Here is a 20,479-nt window from a genome sequence, read left to right as displayed (position 1 = left end):
ACTCTTTTGCATTTTGATTTTTTTTACTTATTAATATATTCTAGAAATCACTCCAAATCAGTTCGTAGAGATCTAGCTCATTGTTTCTTTTTAACAGCTGCATAGTATTCCACCAAGTAGATGTACCTTAATTCTTCAACTGCTTGCTGTGCATGGGCATTTAGGTCATTTACAATATTTTGTAATTACAAATGCTGCAGCAAATAACCTTGTGCATATTTATTTTTCTGTTGTTGGAGATTGCTAGATGTGGGATGGCTGATTAAAAGGTAAATGCATATTTCTCCACACTAAAGAAATAGTGCTTGTGTGGTTTACTTCTCTTTTGCTCCTCAGATATTGATGAATGTGAAAATGAACTCAATGGAGGCTGTGTCCATGACTGTTTGAACATTCCCGGCAATTATCGCTGCACTTGTTTTGATGGCTTCATGTTGGCTCATGACGGTCATAATTGTCTTGGTAAGGAAAACGGTTGGAAATGGTAATTCTCCTTTACCTACCCTCCGGCACCTCCACCCCTTTCTTTTCTTTGACAAAAACATACTCATTAAAAGAAAAATGGGATCAGAGACCTTTGTTTTCTGGCTCCCTAGAAATCACACTCGCTGATAGAAAACCAGGTTAAGTATTTTAGTTTTTATGTGATCATTTATAATATAAATCCTCCATTAGTCCAAGGAGGTGGGTGGACATTGACATTACTACTTATTGATTTTCCGGCATTGACTTGTTACCTTTAAGATCTTTGGTCTTGTGTTAAAAGGGTCTTGACTTATAACCATTTCTTCAATGGTAAGTGTCTCTCTTCTAGAATCATGTAAAACTACTTGTCCTGAAGATTCCACATGTGTGCTTGGATCTCAGCCAGGTAGACCCTCCTCTTTTTTCTTAAAAGAGAGAGAAATTCAAGTAGAAACCTTCCATTAACATCCTCCTAGTATTCCACAAACCAGAAACATCTGTTGGAGTTTCAGTCTCTGAGTTAGGGACTGCAAAGAGTATTGTTTACATTGGTTCCTTATGCCAGGAATAAAACAGAATTTAAAATTAGCAAGCAGTTGGATAGGGTTGAATGTTGGATGGTCTTAGAAGATGCAGCACACCTAGAAGGCAAGTGTTTGTGGTCTGTTTGCACTTTAAGACTGGTGTTAGCAGTGGTACAGGAGGACATGGGACCCAGATGCCATCAGATTCCTTTGACACTGATGATCCTTCATGTGGTTGACCCACTTATATCCACTTGGCTAACCAAGGAGCAGCTTGAGCCAGACCCTGGCTCTGTGGGGACAGCTATTCAGATGCTCCCTTGCTGTGCAGTGGGAATGGCCACTTGATCAAATGCTTTGAGATCAGCATAAAAGTCACTAAATGAGTACAGGCAGAACTTGTATTTTTCGTGTTGGGGAAGGAGAGTATATGGGACTAAGCCCTGATAAGACCTGTATCATGTCACCTGGAGCCCCATCCTGATGTAGACTCTGTCCCTTCCTGTCTGAGCCCTGTGTGAGAGGTCAAGCACTGGTCAGACCGCTTGGCCTTCTAAGCCTGCAGCTATCAGGAAGAATTGATTGAGGGCTGGGGAGTCACAAACCCCTCTGCAGACTTTCTAGGCCATTAGCACCACAAAAAGACACGTTAGAGAGACAATCCTGAGAGCATCAATAAATTGAGATTAATTAAAAACTTTAGAAAAATATCACTTTTAGTGTGTAATTTGTTGAGAAGCATACATTGTGGTTTTTTTTTAAAAACAATTTTCTAGGGGAAATCACTCATTTCCTTTGATTAGCCAATGGCATTTTGAGGATTTGCATTTGATGGAAGACCCAGTCATCACAGTTGTGCCCAAACCCACAGCTTGGAGGAAGTATGAGCTTCCTAAGAACAAAAAGTGGACACTTCCAAGAGTTAAGGACCTGGGCCAGCTTGGGTGGGTGTGGTTTGGAGTAAAGGCCTGAGGCCCCAAGTCCTTCCTGGCCTGGCTGCTAACACAGGTATTTCAGCAGAGTATCTCCATTTCCCCTCTTTGGGGTCTCCTTTTGGGTTTGGTAGCAAGGGTCTGCCTTGGAGAAAAACCCTGAGTATATCCACCGAGTATATCTGAAGGGGCTGAGGATTCTATGAAAAGGAAGGCATGAGAAAATACAGTGGTACATTGAGAACAGCAGGACCAGCACACATAGAGACTTCGCTGCCATTTGGACTTGAAAGAGCAGAAGCATTTTGTGACAGGAAAGGAGCTCAGAGCCTAAATTTTTTCGGAGGGACAGTTTCCTGTGTTCTTTGGGATGACCCTTACCTCTCCCCCGCTCCCTGACTGCACAATTAGCCACCGATATATTAGCCAGGATACGCAGAGTACAAACACCACTTAGCTCTGGCACTCGACCCAGAGTGCTCGGAGATCCTCTGTGCCTGTGAGCCTGAAACACAAAATGCAGCTCTTCCACACAGCTCAGCCCACCTGAATTCAGCTTCTATTTATTGACTGTCTGGGAGCACAACATAGCTACTAGGTCCTGTAGCACACTGGCATCACTTGAGAAGTTTAAAATGACACCACTGTCCAGGTCTCATCCAAGGCTAGTTAGATCAGTGTCTTAGGAGGTGGGGTCCGGACATCAGGGTTCTAACATGCAGACAGGGTTGTAAAACACTGTTTTACATTCTGCAGAAACTCACCAGCCTAGTGATACACATTTGTGCACGTGAACTTTTGTATTAATTCAATCAGAGTGCGTCACCCAACTGGATTCATTTCTAATTGCTTTGGCAAAAAGGAATAGTGGGTTAAACACGGGGTGGGGCAATGCAGCTCAGAGGGGAGCACACCTTTACTTAGAACCAGGCTAGGATTTGGTGTTCAGGGAAACATCTCTCCTGCTCACCCCAGGCCTCGCTGTGGAACAGCGGGGCCAGGTGTGTTCCAGCACATCTCACCCTCTGGAATGTGCTCCCTTCACCCTTTGGCATAGAGAAGGGCAAGTCTGTTAGGCTTCAGGGGATGGCTTAAGTCCCGTCAGTTTAGCAAGGCATCTGCTGGGTAGTGTGGGAGGACAGATGACTATAAAATCTGAAGCTTGAAACCAGATAACAGATATCTAAGTGTGAACGTTCTTGTTACGGATGCCCCCAGGAGCTAGTGACAGGCACGTGGGAAGTCAGGGCTAGAGAAAGTAAATTGCTTTTACATCAGCCTTCTCCTTGAGCTTCTGTCATGTCTGAGATTTTTCTAGAAGTTTCCTCTTCTTTAACTCTGGTGATGCTGTGCTCTCCTGCTTGTTTGTTCATGCAGTGAAGAGTTAATATGTGCCTGCAGGTTCCAGGGCTATGCTAAATTTTAAAAAAATCTGTAAAAATCTGTCCTCAAGGAGTTTGCAGTCTAGTGGAGATGCATAAGTAAAAGATGTTGAGGAGTCAAAGGGTACAATTTAAAAAAAAAAGATTTTGAAAATGCACGGTGGTAAGTGTATTGATGGAGCCGCGCACAAGGTAGTATGTGACACGGTGGAAGGAAGGTCCCCTAACCTCGCCCTGGGGGCATAGCACTGGGGCAAGGCTCCCTCCCTCCCTGCTGGACACCACAAGTAAGTGGTTTTCAAAGCTGTCTTTACACCAGGCTCAGGCTTCCCACAGCCTGCTGGAGCTAGCCCTGAATGTCAGCATCTCACACTTACTACCTCCCTGCCCTGCTGGGGACCAACCACATCTCCACACCCAATTCTGTACCCAGCACTGGTCTTCCCCATGTTTCTCAGCCACCTCACCCCATGTCCACATGGCACCTTGTCCACAGTCCCCTTCTATTTCTTCCATCCTAGGCATCCCCACTGCCAGGCCCCAGGTCCGGTCCCCTACTAGCGCCAGCCATGGCTATTTCAGGCAAACGTGTGAAGCTGGACTTCCAGGCTTTCAATTCTTCCCCTTCCCTGTGTCCTTCCCTCAGCTGCTGCCTTATCCTTTCCAACACGAGGGGCTGACCATGTCACCCTGCTCCAAGGGTTCCCAGTTGCCTCTCAAATGAAGCAGGAACTTCTTTGCTATTCAAGGTCCTCTGCAGTGTGACCCAGTCTATCTTCCCAGCTCTGTCTCCTGTAACTTCCCTGCATGTACTGTGCTTCAGCCAAATTGAATAACCCTGTGTTATCTGAACATACTCTGTGTCTCCCAGCCTTCATACTATGCTCACACCCTTTCTTTTGCCTAGAATCCCTTCTCCTGATTTAAAATTGAAGAAACACTGCAGAGCTCATACCTTCATCAGCTTTTCCATAAAACCCATCCCGATACCCACAACCAGAGGTGACTTCTTTCCTTTGTACCACCATTTACCTTATCTCACAATTACTTGTACAGTCGTCTCTTTCCCTCTGCTGAAGGAGATGCTCCAGAGCAAAGGAATTCGATCTTACGCATCTGTGTTTTATTGTCTCCTCTAGCACTGTGCTTAGGAAAGAGAAGGTGTCCAATAAATACTTACTGAACTGATTATCCAGGTGTCCAGGTGGAGGGCCTGTTTAAGGGAGCTCTAGACCCATGAGGGCTGGGTTAATTACCTGCGGCCCCACTGGCTTCAGTTCTGAGAGCTTCTGTGATGCAAGGACCTGACGAGAGACCTCATCTCTGCTTAGCAGGAGCCCCTGGGCTGCCGGGGCAGGGTGGTGGTGGGTGGGGCGGTGTGTGAAGCAGTCACAAAAGCAAAGGCTAAGCCTTCTCCCCCTCCAGATGTGGACGAGTGCCTGGAGAACAATGGCGGCTGCCAGCACACCTGTGTCAACGTCATGGGAAGCTACGAGTGCCGCTGCAAGGAGGGGTTTTTCCTGAGTGACAATCAGCACACGTGCATTCACCGCTCAGAAGGTAGCTCTGCTCGGCTGGGGGCAGGGGGCAGGGTCACATCTGAGAATCCCCCACCCCCATCCTCAAAGGCTCTAGAGGGAAGCACGGAGTTTAGAAAGCCTGGAGGCCTGAGGACAAGTGGGCAGGTTATTTTAGCTGCAACTTTCTCACCCTGCTAAATAAGTGGGTTGGACTGGGTGAGCTCTGAGGTCTCTTCAAACTCTCACATTCTCTGATTCTAATCTCTAAATGGAGTACATTTCAAACATGACTAGACGTCTCAGGAGAAATGCAATGGATGATCTTCCCAGTTTTTCAGAAAGGTGCTGGAAACCACAGCACATTTTTTGGGGAAGGAGGGGCTGGAGCCTTCCTTTGGAGACTCAGTGAATTGCCCTGTTTTCAGCAAGACCCGGCATTCCCTGTGTTTTGCGTTTTTGAACTCTGAGCTTCTGGGATTCCAGGGGGCAGGTGAACCCCCTCCCCAGACTGGGGGGTCTCTATACTATGGTTTTCTTCACCCATGTTGTCATTTACCATTCCTCCATAAATTTGCAGAAAATTCTTCTCCTCTGATGGCTCATTCTCTCTGCATTGAGTTTATACCTATTTTATTCTTCTATTAGTTCAGTAGATTCTCAGGAGGGAGAGGAATTAAGTACCTGTGGCCCGTCAGCCACTTTGAACTCAGTGATGTGCTTTTAATTCTCTGCTCTTTCTTTTTTTTTTTTTTTTTTTTTTTTTTTTTTTTTTTTTTATGCGTTACGCGGGCCTCTCACTGTTGTGGCCTCTCCCGTTGCGGAGGACAGGCTCCGGACGCGCAGGCTCAGCGGCCATGGCTCACGGGCCCAGCCGCTCCGCGGCATGTGGGATCTTCCCAGACCGGGGCACGAACCCGTGTCCCCTGCATCGGCAGGCGGACTCTCAACCACTGCGCCACCAGGGAAGCCCTCTGCTCTTTCTTAAGCCAAAGAACCACATTTTAAAAACAATTTTATTTATTTATTTTCGGCTGCATTGGGTCTTTGTTGCTGCGCGCAGGCTTTCTCTAGTGGTGAGTAGGGGCTACTCTTCATTGCGGTACACGGGCTTCTCATTGCGGTGGCTTCTCTTGTTGCGGAGCATGGGCTCTAGGCACACAGGTTTCAGTAGTTGTGGCTCGTGGGCTCAGTAGTTGTGGCTCACGGGCTCAGTAGTTGTGGCTCGCGGGCTCTAGAGCACAGACTCAGTAGCTGTGGCACACGGGCTTAGTTGCTTCGCGGCATGTGGGATCTTCCCGGACCAGGGCTCGAACCCGTGTCCCCTTCATTGGCAGGTGGATTCTATTTTTTTTTTTTTTTTTTTTTTTTTTGCGGTACGTGGGCCTCTCACTGTTGTGGCCTCTCCCGTTGCGGAGCACAGGCTCCGGACGCACAGGCTCAGCGGCCATGGCTCAAGGGCCCAGCCGCTCCATGGCATGTGGGATCTTCCCGGACCGGGATACAAACCTGTGTCCCCTGCATCAGCAGGTGGACTCTCAACCACTGCGCCACCAGGGAAGCCCAGCAGGTGGATTCTTAACCACTGTGCCACCAGGGAGGTCCCCAAAGAACCACATTTTGATGGCTGTATGTCTCCCAAGGTTGCCTGTGCCTGTTTTTAAGGGAAGTGCCCCAAATTCTACACTATTAACTCCTTAGGCATGTGCTGCGTATTCATCCTCATGACTTAAGAATGTGGTGATTTTCAGTTCTTCTACTATTTGTAGATTTGTAGATTTATTGTTTTAATCGTGGTGGTTTTAGTGATTTTTCAAGGGTTTCTTTGTGGAAGATGATTTTTGCCTCATTTTCCAAGAATGATGGCCCCTTTCTTATCCCTAACCAGAAGGCCTGTCTGGGTACTAAGAAGAAGGGTCAGAGAAATGGGGAGTCGGATGCTCTTATTACCCAAGCCTGCTCATTGTCAGTGTGGAAGCTGGGTGGTCATAGACACTGACCCTAATCAGGTGGATCTCTTATCTCATGCAGGTGTGTGGCCCTTGATTAAGTAGCAGTTAGGTTTCATTTTCACTTTCCTGCCGGGGTTCTCTGGACTCTTGGGTGAGCTCTGCCTCTGGTCAGATGCTGAACTAAGATGCCAGCAGCACGAATGATCTGGATCTCAGGGCCTCTCCCTTTTGGTTGCTCAAAGCTGCTTCCTGGAAAGTCACTCTGGCTTTCTCTTCAGGCGGTGGGGAGGGGGGTTGCGCCCTGTTGGTCAAGCCAGGGCTTGAACACCCCCAGTACGGGTCCCACCACTCATGAAGCCACTCTCGGTGATTAAGATCACCTCTCACCCTTGCTCTTCCAGACCAGTGGCTCAGCCCCTTTCTCCTGTCCCAGACTGGACAAGGCTCCAAGCCCCCCAGACTGATTACAGACATGGGCTCCTCACACCAGGAGTAAATACAAGAGCAGTTCCTTTCCGCAATTTGTGTTTTCTAAATTTTCTACAATTCAGACATTCTTAGAACCCCTGAAGAGTATTTAAAATGAGCATATTTGTCTGGAGCTATAAACCAAAATACAAGAATTTGAGTTGTGGTCTGGAAGCACTCTCTGTGATTTTCTGTTGTGTTTCAACCTGATTGCTGGGCAAATTCACGGCAGCGTGAGCCAGCAGATTGGAGCGGTCTGCAGCTGCCCCCTTCCATCCTAGGGTTTTAACTCTTCAAGTACAGCCATCTGTAAACAGTGTTCCTGTAGGGTTTCCTCCTTGATGTGCACATTAAACCCTTAGAAACTGTATTAAAATAGACGTTAAAACCCATAGCTGATTCTCTGAAGATGGTTGAAAGAAGGTAAACACCGCAAGCTAGTATTTTCTAGTGTAGCTGTTGTTGTTTTTAATAATTATTTACTAAATGTTCTTTAATATAGGGGATCTTAATAGCTGATTCTGAGAGAAACTCAAGCTATTGTGTTTTTTTCATCCTTAGAGACCCCAAAGCTCTGATAAAGAGACTGTGTGTTTTCATCCATGTAATGAGGGTAGGCTAGAGGGAGACACACCACCCCAGCCTGCCTTTGTGCCTATTCATGGGAGCTCAGGCTCTCAAAATGAGCATTCCTCTTTTGTTTTGTCCGCTCCGAGAGTATTTTTAGATGTTTGCACTGCTGCCTTTTTAGAGTAGTAAGGAAGGTGTCAGGTTAGTGAGGAAGAGGCTGTGCTCTCAGCAGAGGCTCTTTCCCCCTTTTCTTGCCCTATTTGCAAGGCATACTTTTATTTGGTTTCCAGAAATATTCTTCAGTGAGACCCTGAGCCTGGGGACCACCAGAATGGGATATTTCTCACACATTTCTGAGCTGTTTCCTTCCTGGTGAACTAACGACCCGAAACAGGACTGCCAGGGCAGTTTCTGGGGGAGCCAGAACCATAGCTGGGCCTCCCAGTTTGGACCAGATCCATCTGCCACCCTTAGCAGTGACCTTGTTTTGAGCCAGGGGACTGTGAAAAGCTTCGGGGTCAACTCTTAAAAAGCCCTTAGCATTTCCAGAGCCATTTAAACCTCCGATGTCTCCTGGTAACTTTAGGTCTTGCTTGAAAGGATATGACATCGGGGGCAACTTCTTTGTATCCCCATGGTATCTGGCACACAGTCAGTTCTTACAAAATATCTCTTGTGTAAATGGGTTGCTCTGAGGCAGTAAAGGTCACTTTGCAAATGTCTGAACAGACTTGTAAACAGAATGAAAAAGGAAAAGAAGAAGAGGAAGAAGCAGCTGACCTGTTTAGGAGTGTACCTCACAGGTGTTACTGCTGCCTTTTCTTGGGCACTGTTACGTTTACCCTTGGGTGCTCCTGGGCCCTATTACTTCAAATGTTCTGCTGATCCAAGAACAAAGGTAATGCTTGCTGGGCCTTCCTAGGGGAACAGAACACTGCTTCTGGAGGCAACTCTTACCTTGTGTGCCATCTTATTACTGGGAGCAAATAACGCCTTCAGAAGTCACCAGCCAGAGCAAAGAGAGAGCTTTCCACTGACCCTGTGCAGGCTTCTTTCTGTTAATTGACAGCAGCCCTTGGCACGGGTGAATGAATCCCAGCAACTTCCAGCAGATTGAGTGGTGGAGTTCAAACAGCTTGTAACTGTCAGATAAAAAACAAGATAGTTTTAAGAGAATATGGGATGTATTAACTGTTGCTCTGTCTTTTGGAATAGGAATGACATCTGTTTGTATTAAAACAATCATTCCAGTTAAGCACAGATCAACGGCCCCATGGTGAGAACTGGAGAGAAATGACTTTTGACTTCATTAGAACCAATTGGCTAAGGTTTTAGGGGCACAATACGGAACAGTATTGGATCTTAGCGAAGCTGAATGAAAGCTTTTTGTACTCATGTTAAAATAGTGCCACTTCCAGTATTAGAAAATGTCTTGTTAGTGGAGAATCAATAACAAAATCCCTACTCTTAAAAATGTTTTAGAGTTAACATTGCACAAATGCAAAGAAGCATCCCATGAAGACGTACTTATTAATGTTGTACAAACCAAGGAGAGGTTTTGAGATTACTCTTGGGTTTGATAACAGTTCCTTCAGAGTGCTGGGAGGTGGCAGAGCCCCCTAAAGGATTGGTACTGAGAAGAGGCCTGATGGTGGCAAACCACACAGGTGTCTACTTTGCTATGACCCCATCATTTAGATGCATGTTAAACCATCCAGGAAAATAACCCTGTTTCCTACCACAGTTACCACAAGATCGGGCCTAATGAAAATTACAGTATACCTGAGAAGGATTTTACAGCAGCTAAAGGAAACCACATATATGAGTTCTCTCTCTCTTCTCTCTGCTGTTGTCCTCCAAACCCACTGAGGGAGGGCCCAGGGACTAACTGAAGGTGGTCACATAAGAGAGGTCCCTGGGCAGGTGTCCATGGGGTGATGCTGAGATACAGTAGTCACAGTCACCTTCAAAGTGTGGATTTGGTGGGGGTAGAGTGGAGGGTTGAAATTTTCTGAAAGTCATCTTCAAGAATATGTGAAAAGGTTGGGAATCTTCATCAGTCTATCTTCTGATTTTTGTAGAGATTCTCCTTTTCTGTTTGTATTCTTGATCAGCATGGGTAACAACATGGCAGAGATAAGAGTCTGAGGACATGTTCCTGGGGTCCACAGGTTCTGATTCCACACCCAACAGAGAGGTCCTGGTGGGTACTTTCTTTCTTTTTTTTTTTTTTTAATTTTTTTTTGGCCATGCCATGCGGGATCTTAGTTTCCCGAGCAGGGACTCAACCCGGGCCCTCGGCAGTGAAAGCTCGGAGTTCTACCCACTGGACCACCAGGGAATTCCCTCCTGGTGGGTACTTTCTTTTCAGTGTATTGGGAGAGCTCCTACCTCTTTTGGGGAATTGAAACATCCTATCTCTTGGGTGACGTAAGAAAGTTTTCATATCTCTGTTAAATGACCTGGCTTGATTTGAGTGATGTATTCTTTTAAAACATGGGACTGATGGACACCCAGGCAGGCAGGTCTGTGGCCCACCCCACAGACCCTTGCCTCACTCCCGGGGTCAGGATTCTGTTGCAACCTGGTCACTGGCTGCATGCTGCTGTTTTGCAGAGGGTCTGAGCTGCATGAATAAGAATCACGGCTGTAGTCACATCTGCAAGGAGGCCCCGAGGGGCAGCGTTGCCTGCGAGTGCAGGCCTGGTTTTGAGCTGGCCAAGAACCAGAGAGACTGCACCTGTAAGTACAGACTGGCACACAGCTGTGCTGGGAACCATCCTACCCCAGAGGTTGTCTTGTGCAGCCCAGCATCAGAAACATCAGGGAGGGCAGTCATGTGAGATATTGAGGGTAATCTCCTGTAGGGAGGGGAAATGATGTTTTCTAAAAGAACCAGTCAGAAGGAAATAGCACTCAGGAGTAAGGAGCGTGAATGTTGGGGGCCAGGTCTCTCTGTTCCCGTAGAATAGAGTCAAATTTCCTCATCTGGCAGCTCTTTGGTACCTGGTGCCTGCTTCTTATACAAGCCTCATCAGCCTCCTTTCTCTAGACCCCAGACTCCTGGCTTTTGGAGAAAGCCCCCATTCTTTCATGCCTCCAAGGCTTTTCTAAGCCTTCCTTCCTTCCTAGCTTGGTGAATTCTCACTCAATTTTTAATATCCTGTCTAACTTCTAATCATGATAAAGATAATAGCTACTTTGGAGGAGCATTTATTATGTGCAAAGCCTTGTCTAAAGAGGTGCCATATTGCATTTAATTCTTACAGTCACCACCTTATGAGCTAAGTGGAGAAAATCATGGAGAAGGTCAAGCTACAAGGTCACACAGGAAGTAAGTGGCAAATGTAGGATTCACATGTAGGCCTGCCTGACTGTAAGGCTTGTGCTCCTGGTCACCATGATACATAACCTCGGAAGCCTTCCCCGATGGCCTCGGACAAGGCAGCCAGTTTGTATTTTGGCTCCCATAGCGCTGTTTATTCCTTGATGGTAGCATGTGGCACTCTGGGGTTGAATCGTGTGTTTGATTCAACCACACGATTGGGTTGAATCTGCAGTTGAATTTATGTGTCTGTCTCCCCAACTACGAGCCCCACCAAGTCAGGGATCTTGTCTTATTTTTGCCTCTCAGTCTTCCCCTGGATGTGCTCAATCCACATTTGTTTAATGGATGAGTCAATGAATGGTGTACACAGTCCAGACGCAGCTGCCACACGATGAGGAAACACAATAATAGCTCCAATGGATAATAGGAAACAACCAGCCATTAAAGGTGCTTCTAAACCACTATTTACGCCAGAGGAAACACTGAGGGTTTCCCTGTAGGAACTCTTCCCAAAGTCATGGATCCTCTAGAAGATGCCTGCAGTTTGCTGGGGATGGTTGTTTACAGTGAGTAGACCTCAGTGGTTAAGAGAAGGAGAGGCAGTTTCGTCGGTGAGAGACTCCTCTCTGTTGTCTCCATCGCAAACCAGAGTGCAACCTCAAAGCCTGACAAACCAGGGCTGATGCCACCATCACCAACAACAGGTTCTGACAGCCTCACAGGGCCCCTAAAAGTGGGGCTGGCTCCAGCTGTCTTCAAAAGGAGGACCCAGGTCTCCACAGGAGAGTCACCTGTGGAGTGAGACTCAGCATTTTACAGCTTTTTGGGAGCCAGTAGAATACCTGAAAACTTACTTTTAAAAATTTAAAACGTTTTTAAGGTATCACTGCTCAAATAATATTATAAGATTATATTCAGATATTATAAAACTTGAGGATATAATAAAGAATCCAGAATTCCACCACACAATCAGTTGTTTTGCTTTTTCCTATTCCTATTTTGTTGTTGATATGCGTACACAATTTTTACACAGCTATAGTCACAGAACAGTTTTTTCTCACAGTGCAAATACGTTTTTAGTTCTTTTAAATTAGAAAATTAAAAATGGTTGTGTAAGAGTTTAAACAGTCCAAAGAAACATATAACATTTCCCCCTTTTCCTTTGCCATTTCCTCTGCCAGAGGTAACCACTGTTGAGTTTGATGAATAGATAGTTTTGTAGTTGTTTTTTTTTCCCCCTTGGCTTGTCATCAATATGTTCATACATAAGCTTTGTAATTATTGGTTAATGTTGCATTAACTGTGTGCAAAGAGTCATCATTTCCTCTGATTACCCTCCCTTTTAACTAATCCACATGGAATCTGATGAGAGAAATCCTAACATATACATACAAATTAAATATTGTCTGTTTCAGATATTAAGTGTTATAGCATTTCCAAACGCCCTAGTACTTCTCGTGATAGAGCAAAGCACTAGTTTGGAATCTTTTGGTATAATTTCCTTTAAATAGTGAAAAATCTCCCCTGACCTTCCCATGTCTATCTTTCTGTATAACGTTGCTCTAAATCTGTCATTAATCATTTCTACAAGGCATATCGTGACTACCTGTTGATATAGACAGGGACGTGGTCTGAGTCAAGGTTCTCTCTTTTATGCACAATTCCTAGCACATGCTAGGTGCTCAAATACTTCCTGAATGAAAATCAGAGTTCTTCGGGAGCAAATACAGCCCCAGTTGTGGAAATCTCCGTGCTTTATGGTTTGATTCTTTTTCCTCTCAGTGACCTGTAACCATGGAAACGGCGGATGCCATCACTCCTGTGAGGACACTGCTGCAGGCCCAGAGTGTAGCTGCCATCCCCAGTACAAGATGCACACGGATGGAAGGAGCTGCCTTGGTGAATGGTGACCCCAACACTGGGTTAGGGTCTTCCCCAGCCTGCTCGCCCCACCCCAGCCCTAATCCTAACGATTAATATTGTTTAGTACTAGAGGCAGGGTGTTTCCAGTGCACATGCCCTCAAGCATGTCCCATGCTGCCTCACATGTGGCCGTGGAAGTAGTCTAGGCCTGGACTGGGGGCCCCTTTCTCCCTGTGAGACCTTGGAAAGTCCTTTTTCCTCTCCTGGATTAGGCTGCTCCTGAAGCTGGTATTCTGAAGATCGGAACAGCACATCCCAAAAGGCCAGGGCAATGCAAAGTTAAAGCTAGCTGTTCATGATGACAGGTGGCCTTTGCCATCAGCAGGAGCCAGGGTTGCATATTTCTGGTGGGATGCCTGCCTGTCCTGCCCTTCATGGCGTGTGCTTTGTTAGCTCCATTTCCGATGTTCCCCAATCCAAGATTCTCTTTGTCCTGGACTGAGGGTTCTGGAGTGAATCTGAAGCTTGCGTTCCCCAAGGTCTCTGGTTAGTACAGTAGAATAAAAAAATCTTTTCCATATTTAATGTCTATTAAGGCTCTGAGGCCATTTAACACAGAGCCTCATTACAACATATTTTTATTGAATGAACAGAGTCACATTTCTCACATTGTTCTCATGTCTGGGATTTCCACAGAAGTGATTGTGCAGGGGATGAACAATCTGACTCATTTAGTCTGAGAACTGTGCTGTTTGCATCTCTTGCAGAGCGAGAGGACGCTGCCCTGGAGGTGATGGAGAGCAATGCCACATCCATGGCAGATGGGGATAAACGGGTGAAACGGCGGCTGCTCATGGGTAGGCGCCTCATCCACCCTCCCCAGCCACTGATGTTGTCCCTTTCCCCCCCCGCAACTTACTGCATCAGGCCTGAACCTGGGGCCCATGTGCCCTCAGACCAGCTGAATTAGAGTCAGCAGCTCCTGTCCAGCCAGGGTGTGTCTGCTCTCCACTCACTGCTATTGCCTAGTCACCATCCAGGACCCCTGGTATTGTGGGAAGAGCGCCGGCCCAGCCATCAGAATAACTGGGTTAGCGTCATAACGCTGCTGAGACTTGCGCTGAGACTCGGGCAAACTGTCCCGAGCCGCTGTGTCCTGGTCTTCCTCTAAAATGGATGTAATACAGTTGACCTCTTAGGGTTATCAGGAAGCTCGGTTAAGACAATAATATGCAAAAGTGCCCAGAGTCCGCTGTCTGGGACTTAGCGGGTGGTCAGTGCATGTCAGACCACCCGCCCTCTGAGTAACTGTGACGAGAGAGGCATTTTGGGCAGCCCCTATTTAGCATATGGTAATTTGGCTGGGGTTTTGTCCACTGAGTCTTCTATTTTGGACTCAGCCCATGTTAATGGCAGAAGAGATGAATGGAGAAGAGTGGCACTTGGCTGGGGGACACAGGAAGGTCTGGCAGCCGGTCTGCTGGAGCTGGAGGTGACTGCAGACGTTCAGCGGTGGCTGTGAGGGTGGGCATCAGATCATTTGACGTTATTATTCTGGAGAAAGCTCAGCCTGGCCTCAACAAAACTGATCTTTCGATAGCTTCTGGATTTAATAGTCAGGTAAGATATTAAGCAGCCATTGGTTACCAGGCAGGTGACATTTCTGAGCTCTTTTCCGCCCTATTAAAATTATTATTTTTAATTGCCTTAAAATAGTACATATGAATAATATTAAAAACCTTAAAAACTTAATTAGCACTATTAAGCTTGTAAAGCAATATATCATTTCCCTGTCTCCTAACTAGCCATTTGCCAGGGCCCACAATTTTCAATTCTCCTAGTTGTTTCTTCTTCTCCTGACTCCCCCTCCCACATGTTTCTGAAAAGGGAAGTGTATACAGTTATTTCTTTTTTTATAAATTTATTTATTTATTTTTGGCTGCGTTGGGTCTTCGTTGCTGTGTGCGGGCTTTTCTCTAGTTGCAGCGAGCGGGGGCTACTCTTTGTTGCCGTGTGCAGGCTTCTCGTTGCGGTGGCTTCTCCTCTTGCAGAGCACAGGCTCTAGGCACACGGGCTTCTGTAGTTGTGGCACACGGGGTCAGTAGTTGTGGCTCACAGGCTCTAGAGTGCAGACTCAGTAGTTGTGGCACACGGGCTTAGTTGCTCTGCGGCATGTGGGATCTTCCCAGACCAGGGCTCGAACCTGTGTCCCCTGCATTGGCAGGCAGATTCTTAACCACTGCACCACCAGGGAAGTCCTACAGTTATTTCTTGATGTGTCAGGTTTTATTTGTTTTGTTTTGTTTTTGTTTTTGTTGGCCGCACCACACGGCTTGTTGGATCTTAGTTCCCCGACCAGGGATTGAACCTGCGCCCTCGGCAATGAGAATGCGGAGTCTTAATCACCGGACCACCGGGGAATTCCCTTGATGTGTCAGTTTTAGATATTAGCTTTTGACTTCCTACCACAGAAGAATAAGTTATATCTCCCTTCTGTCCCCTTCCCCCATATCCTTAATATAGTTTTATCACAATTTACATATTATGAATATCTAAATATGATTCACCCCTGAGTCATGTAATGTGCTATGATTATGTTTTCTTTGTTTGCTTAGTTTTCTTAGTACCTCTTACCAATTTTTTTTGCAAATTTCTGGCGGAGCTCTAAAACCTTTACAATATGTTCAAATACAGCAGGTAACTTATCAATTCTATTTTCTTCTTAAAAAGTCCCTTCTGAGGCTTCCTCCCTGCTCTAGCAGGGCCTGAATCCTGGGCCAGCTGCACCTCTGTCATCCTGGCCTTTCCCTGAGCCACAGCCTGGGAATTCCCTTCCCCATGCTCCTGTTTTGGTGGATCCCATGTCTTCTCTTTTGAGATGGGTAGATATAGATTTTTTTAAAACTTTGCATACTTGAAAATGCCTTTATAGTCTACCTTCACCCTTTCTTGAGAATTTGGCTCAGGATAGAATTCAAAGTTGGGAAAAATATTCCATCAGAGTTTTAAATAGTGCTCTATCGTTTTGAGCATTCAGTGTTCTTTCAAGAAGTCTAAGTCACTTTTATTCTTGATTCTTTGTATGGAACCTACGAGAGCTTCTCTCTGGATGTTCTCAGGGTCTCCTTTTTGTCCCTGGTGATCTGAAATTTCACAACAATGTTCACACTGTGGGATTTGTCCCACTTGTTATTCTGAGCACCGAGTAGGCCTTTTCAAGAGGGACATTCGCATCCCCTGGTTCTGAGAAATTTTTCTTTTGATAACTTTCTTCACTTTTCTCTTTCTCTCCGGGACTCCTATTAGCTGGCTGTTGTAATTCCTGGATTGCTCCTCAAATTTTCTTCTTTTTTCTCTTCTTGATATTTTTGTTCTACTTTCTAGGAGATCTTTAATTTTTTCTTCTAATCCTTCTATAGGGTTCTTTTTAAATTTCAGCTTTCATATTTTAATTTTTTAAGAATTTTACTTTGGTCTTTTGTTGTAGGAACCTGTTCTTATTTCATGGATGCTTTTCTTACCTCCCTGAGGAAATTAATGATAAGATATTCTAACTTCTCTGTTGTTCCCTGTATTATCTTTGCTTCCCTCAGGTTCCTTTTCCCTTGTTTGTTTGATCTGGTGTATTTATTTCATACTAGAGGCTTTCCTGAGATGTCCGGTGATCCTTGGCTGACTTTTCTTATTTAATAGTGGAATATTGAAAAGCCACTTGGATATTCTGTCAGCTGGTGGGCTTTATGCTTGGTTGACTAGGCAGTGGCTTAGTCATTTCATTTGGAGATCTTCAAATGCCAGAATCTATAGGTCTTTTCACTTGGGCCGGTCAGTTTGGCTGGAGAGGAATCCTTCAGTCTCCTGCTGAGGGGATTTAGACTTGGCTGCCAGTGTCCTGGGAACTGGGGTGCAGAGGTGGTGAAAGTTTGAGATCTCTCTTTTCACAGTATAGACTTTCACCTGACAGCACCTCCTCTGCTGTTACTGGTGCCCTTTTCCAGAGAAGAAATTTATCTGCTTTAGTCCAAATAGGGATGTGCTGTGGGCTGTGGAATTAAGATGGGGATCTGGGAGCCTATTTGTTATACAGACTCTCAATCAATCTTCCTATTTTTAACTCCATCCTCACCTCTGCCTCTAGACTAACTTTAGTACCTCCAGTTCCTGAGCCTCTCTGGGATTCTGTGGCTCAGATGAGCTTACCACTTGTTGGCATCACTCTGCAGACTGCTAGGTTTTTTTAAAAAAATAAATTTAATTTATTTTATTTTTATTTGGCTATGTTGGGTCTTCGTTGCTGCGTGCAGGCTTTCTCTAGTTGTGGCGAGCAGGAGCTACTCTTTGTTGTGGTGCGCAGGCTACTTGTTGCAGTGGCTTCTCTTGCTGTGGAGCATGGGCTCAAGAGCGCGTGGTCTTCAGCAGTTGTGGCACATGGGCTCAGTAGTTGTGGCTCGCGGGCTCTAGAGCTCAGGCTCGGTAGCTGTGGCACACGGGCATAGTTGCTCCGCGGCATGTGGGATCTTCCCAGACCAGGGCTCAAACCCGTGTCCCCAGCATTGGCAGGCAGATTCTTAACCACTGCACCACCAGGGAAGCCCCACTGCTAGGGTTTAACTTTCTGCTATGCCAGTTACTGTTCCTCCATTGACATGCCACTTCCAGAAGATTTGACATCTTTCATCTATTGTCTTTTATTTGTCCTTAAGGATTTATACTTTAAAAAAATTATTTACTCTCATTTTAATGAGTTTTGGTGAGGAAACAGAGATAAACATACATGTTCTATCTGTCATATTTAATCAGAATTAAGTTTACCGCCCCCCCCTCCCCACCCCCGAGGCTTTACAGAGGTAGCTATGGAAGTGAAATCAGTTTCTGGATGCGTAAGTGCTAACCGTTGAATGAATGTTGAATAACATTTGTGTATTACTTGGAATTCATGCATGATATACAGAAATAGAAGGCCATTAGCTTGTTGTTCTTCATCTCTATAGATATGATTTAACAACTGTGGCTGCTTTTTCATGTAACTATGACAGGTCTTTCTCCTTTCAAGGAAAGGTAAACTTCTAATCTGAGTTACTTGGCAGTTGCCAGGAGGAAGTCATTGGTCTGCGGCAAGGGAATGGGTGGCATGGGCAACGTTTACCCTCTCTTGCTTTGCCCATTACACATGGTGAATAGAGACGGTTCAGGATAAAGGAAGGAACATCCCCCTTTGCTGTGTTCTGCATTCACATCTAGGCTGCTGGATGTGGTCATACTTGCAGGTCACTGGCTGTCGATCAACAGGAGCTTTTAGTGGCTTCAAATCTGCCACTGAAAAGGCTCAGCAGGTTGGCAGAGACATCTTTCCCCTTCTCTCACCCTGTCAGGCTTCCTCGGGAGATGTCACTTATTTAGATGGGTGCGGGGAGGAGCTGCCCCTGTTCTCCCTCTAACTCACCTGCAGGTGGCAGAGGCTTGGGATATGACCATAAGGACCCCACACGCTTCCTGACTTTCATGAATTTTTGTCAAGTATTAACACTGCACCAATACCCCTTTCTTCCCAGCTGTGTGAGCACTTCTTTAGGAAGCTAACTGCCTTTTTCTTACCTCCTTGGCAGAAACGTGTGCTGTCAACAACGGAGGCTGTGATCGCACCTGTAAGGATACTTCGACAGGTGTTCATTGCAGTTGTCCCGTCGGATTCAGTCTCCAGTTGGATGGGAAGACCTGTAAAGGTAGCCTGTGCCTCTCCATGCAGCTAATGTGTGGGAGTAAAGGCAGCTCTTCCCCTCCACACCTCCTGAGTGACTCCAGTTTTGCTTATGATTCATATTGATCAAAAGGAAGCTTTTCTTCCCTGGGCTAGTAGAAGGTTGTAACTGAGTAAGCTTAATTAGAACCAGCTTAATTTCACTAACTGTTGAGAAGGTCAGCTTCTACAAACATCAAATGATCCATTTCAGGCAGTGGCCTTATTAGAAGAAAGCAGTTGTTCAAGGGAACATTCATTTGCAGGAGATAATATCATCATATCATAAATAACAGTCCAGAGATTATTATATAAATAGCAGCCAAGATTGTTATCCAGAGAACAATGAATAACTGTACGATTAACTTGTACTGATGAATAGAGACCCCGATAACCTAGTATTTCATGGGCCAGAGTACAAAGGCTTAGTTCTTTAACGTGATAAAAAAGTAGATAACCAGTTACCAGTTGAAACTGAGAAAAGATAAAATTAATTGAGTGTCAGAAATCACTTAAAAGCATTGAGGCTATTTGATTGTGGTGTAATTTGCCAAAACAAATATTCTAGTTCCTTCTAACTTTAATCATTAAACTGGAATGGGAAGTATAGGAAAGGAAGCCATCTTATCTTGAGAGACTTGTGCAAGGATGAGAATATAATAGGACATCACCGTTCTTTCCCATAGCTTGTTTCCTTAATGCTAGTCAAGGGAGGGACAGTGTAAGTCAGAGTTCTCCAGGGGACCAGGCACTTGTCTTTCAAAATGGGTTAAGCCAGACAAGAGAACGTGTGTAAGTTTAAAAACATCAACAAACATCCTTAAATGCTTTTACGGGTCTGTTTTGTTTCAGAGAATAATGAAGCACACACAATAGCACTTCAGGGATTTGTGGATAACGAGGCAAGTATCGCTGTCTGATTTGCCGATGCTTGACTGTTACAGATATTGATGAGTGCCAGACGCGCAATGGAGGTTGCGATCATTTCTGCAAAAACACCGTGGGCAGTTTTGACTGCAGCTGCAAAAAGGGATTTAAATTATTAACAGATGAGAAGTCTTGCCAAGGTATGTGGTGAAACATAGCTAGCTGTGCTGTGTAATGCCCGCTGGTTGGATTGGAGAAGACGAAACCCTGCTTGGACAGAGACTGGCTCGCTGGGCTTCTCTACGGAGTCATTAATCCAACCTCCACCCTGTGCTTCACTTATTTCATCTGTTAAGTAAAATAAAAACACTGAGGTAGCTCACAGGTATATTTTGGAAATTAAGCTGTTAATGATTAGAGAACACCTCAGTGAACCCATGTGGTGTGATTACAGCGTAGCTCGCTGCTAGAAATGGAATGGATCACAGAATGCAACCAGGGTTGCATTAGGGTGTTGAAATTATGAATAATTTTCCCTTTCTAAAATTCCCTTTAATGTTATGGATTTTCTAACAAAATTTGGTGACAAAAAGTTGTTGATTTAGTTAACATACCTTTTCTCAGCAAAGAGTTGGTCCCTTCCTTATAGGCCTTGTTCGAATGACCAGCCTTTGGTGTTTGGGGAAAGGGTAAGGGTGAGGGAGGGAGGGGATTAAGTGGAGGAAAGGCTGGGCAGTCCTTGGGCAGGATTTCAGACCCCTTCACAGACACATCCTTCCCGTATAAGGGGCGCAGCAAGGGAACGTCTCTGGGTAGCAGTTGTTGATATTAATAAGTGTTTTGCACAGTGCTAAGCTGTTTTGGGTTGGGGGCA

At 45.4% G+C, this 20,479-nt stretch overlaps 1 protein-coding gene across 3 annotated transcripts in view; it reads left to right on the top strand.

Annotated features, from left to right (window-relative positions):
• Positions 1-20,479, top strand: part of SCUBE2 (signal peptide, CUB domain and EGF like domain containing 2) — a 66,358-nt gene that overhangs the window by 7,497 nt on the left and 38,382 nt on the right. For all 3 annotated transcript variants that reach the window (XM_032642047.1, XM_032642048.1, XM_032642049.1), the window contains exons 3-9: positions 337-462; positions 4,729-4,863; positions 10,427-10,552; positions 12,921-13,037; positions 13,769-13,858; positions 18,608-18,724; positions 19,683-19,805. In XM_032642047.1, coding sequence (XP_032497938.1) covers positions 337-462; positions 4,729-4,863; positions 10,427-10,552; positions 12,921-13,037; positions 13,769-13,858; positions 18,608-18,724; positions 19,683-19,805 — 834 coding nt within the window. The remainder of the gene's footprint in view (positions 1-336; positions 463-4,728; positions 4,864-10,426; positions 10,553-12,920; positions 13,038-13,768; positions 13,859-18,607; positions 18,725-19,682; positions 19,806-20,479) is intronic.

Source organism: Phocoena sinus, chromosome 8, assembly GCF_008692025.1.
Source record: "Phocoena sinus isolate mPhoSin1 chromosome 8, mPhoSin1.pri, whole genome shotgun sequence".
NCBI lineage: Eukaryota > Metazoa > Chordata > Mammalia > Artiodactyla > Phocoenidae > Phocoena > Phocoena sinus.
Note: the sequence above shows the minus strand (reverse complement) of the source record. Positions and strands in the feature narration are given on the sequence as shown.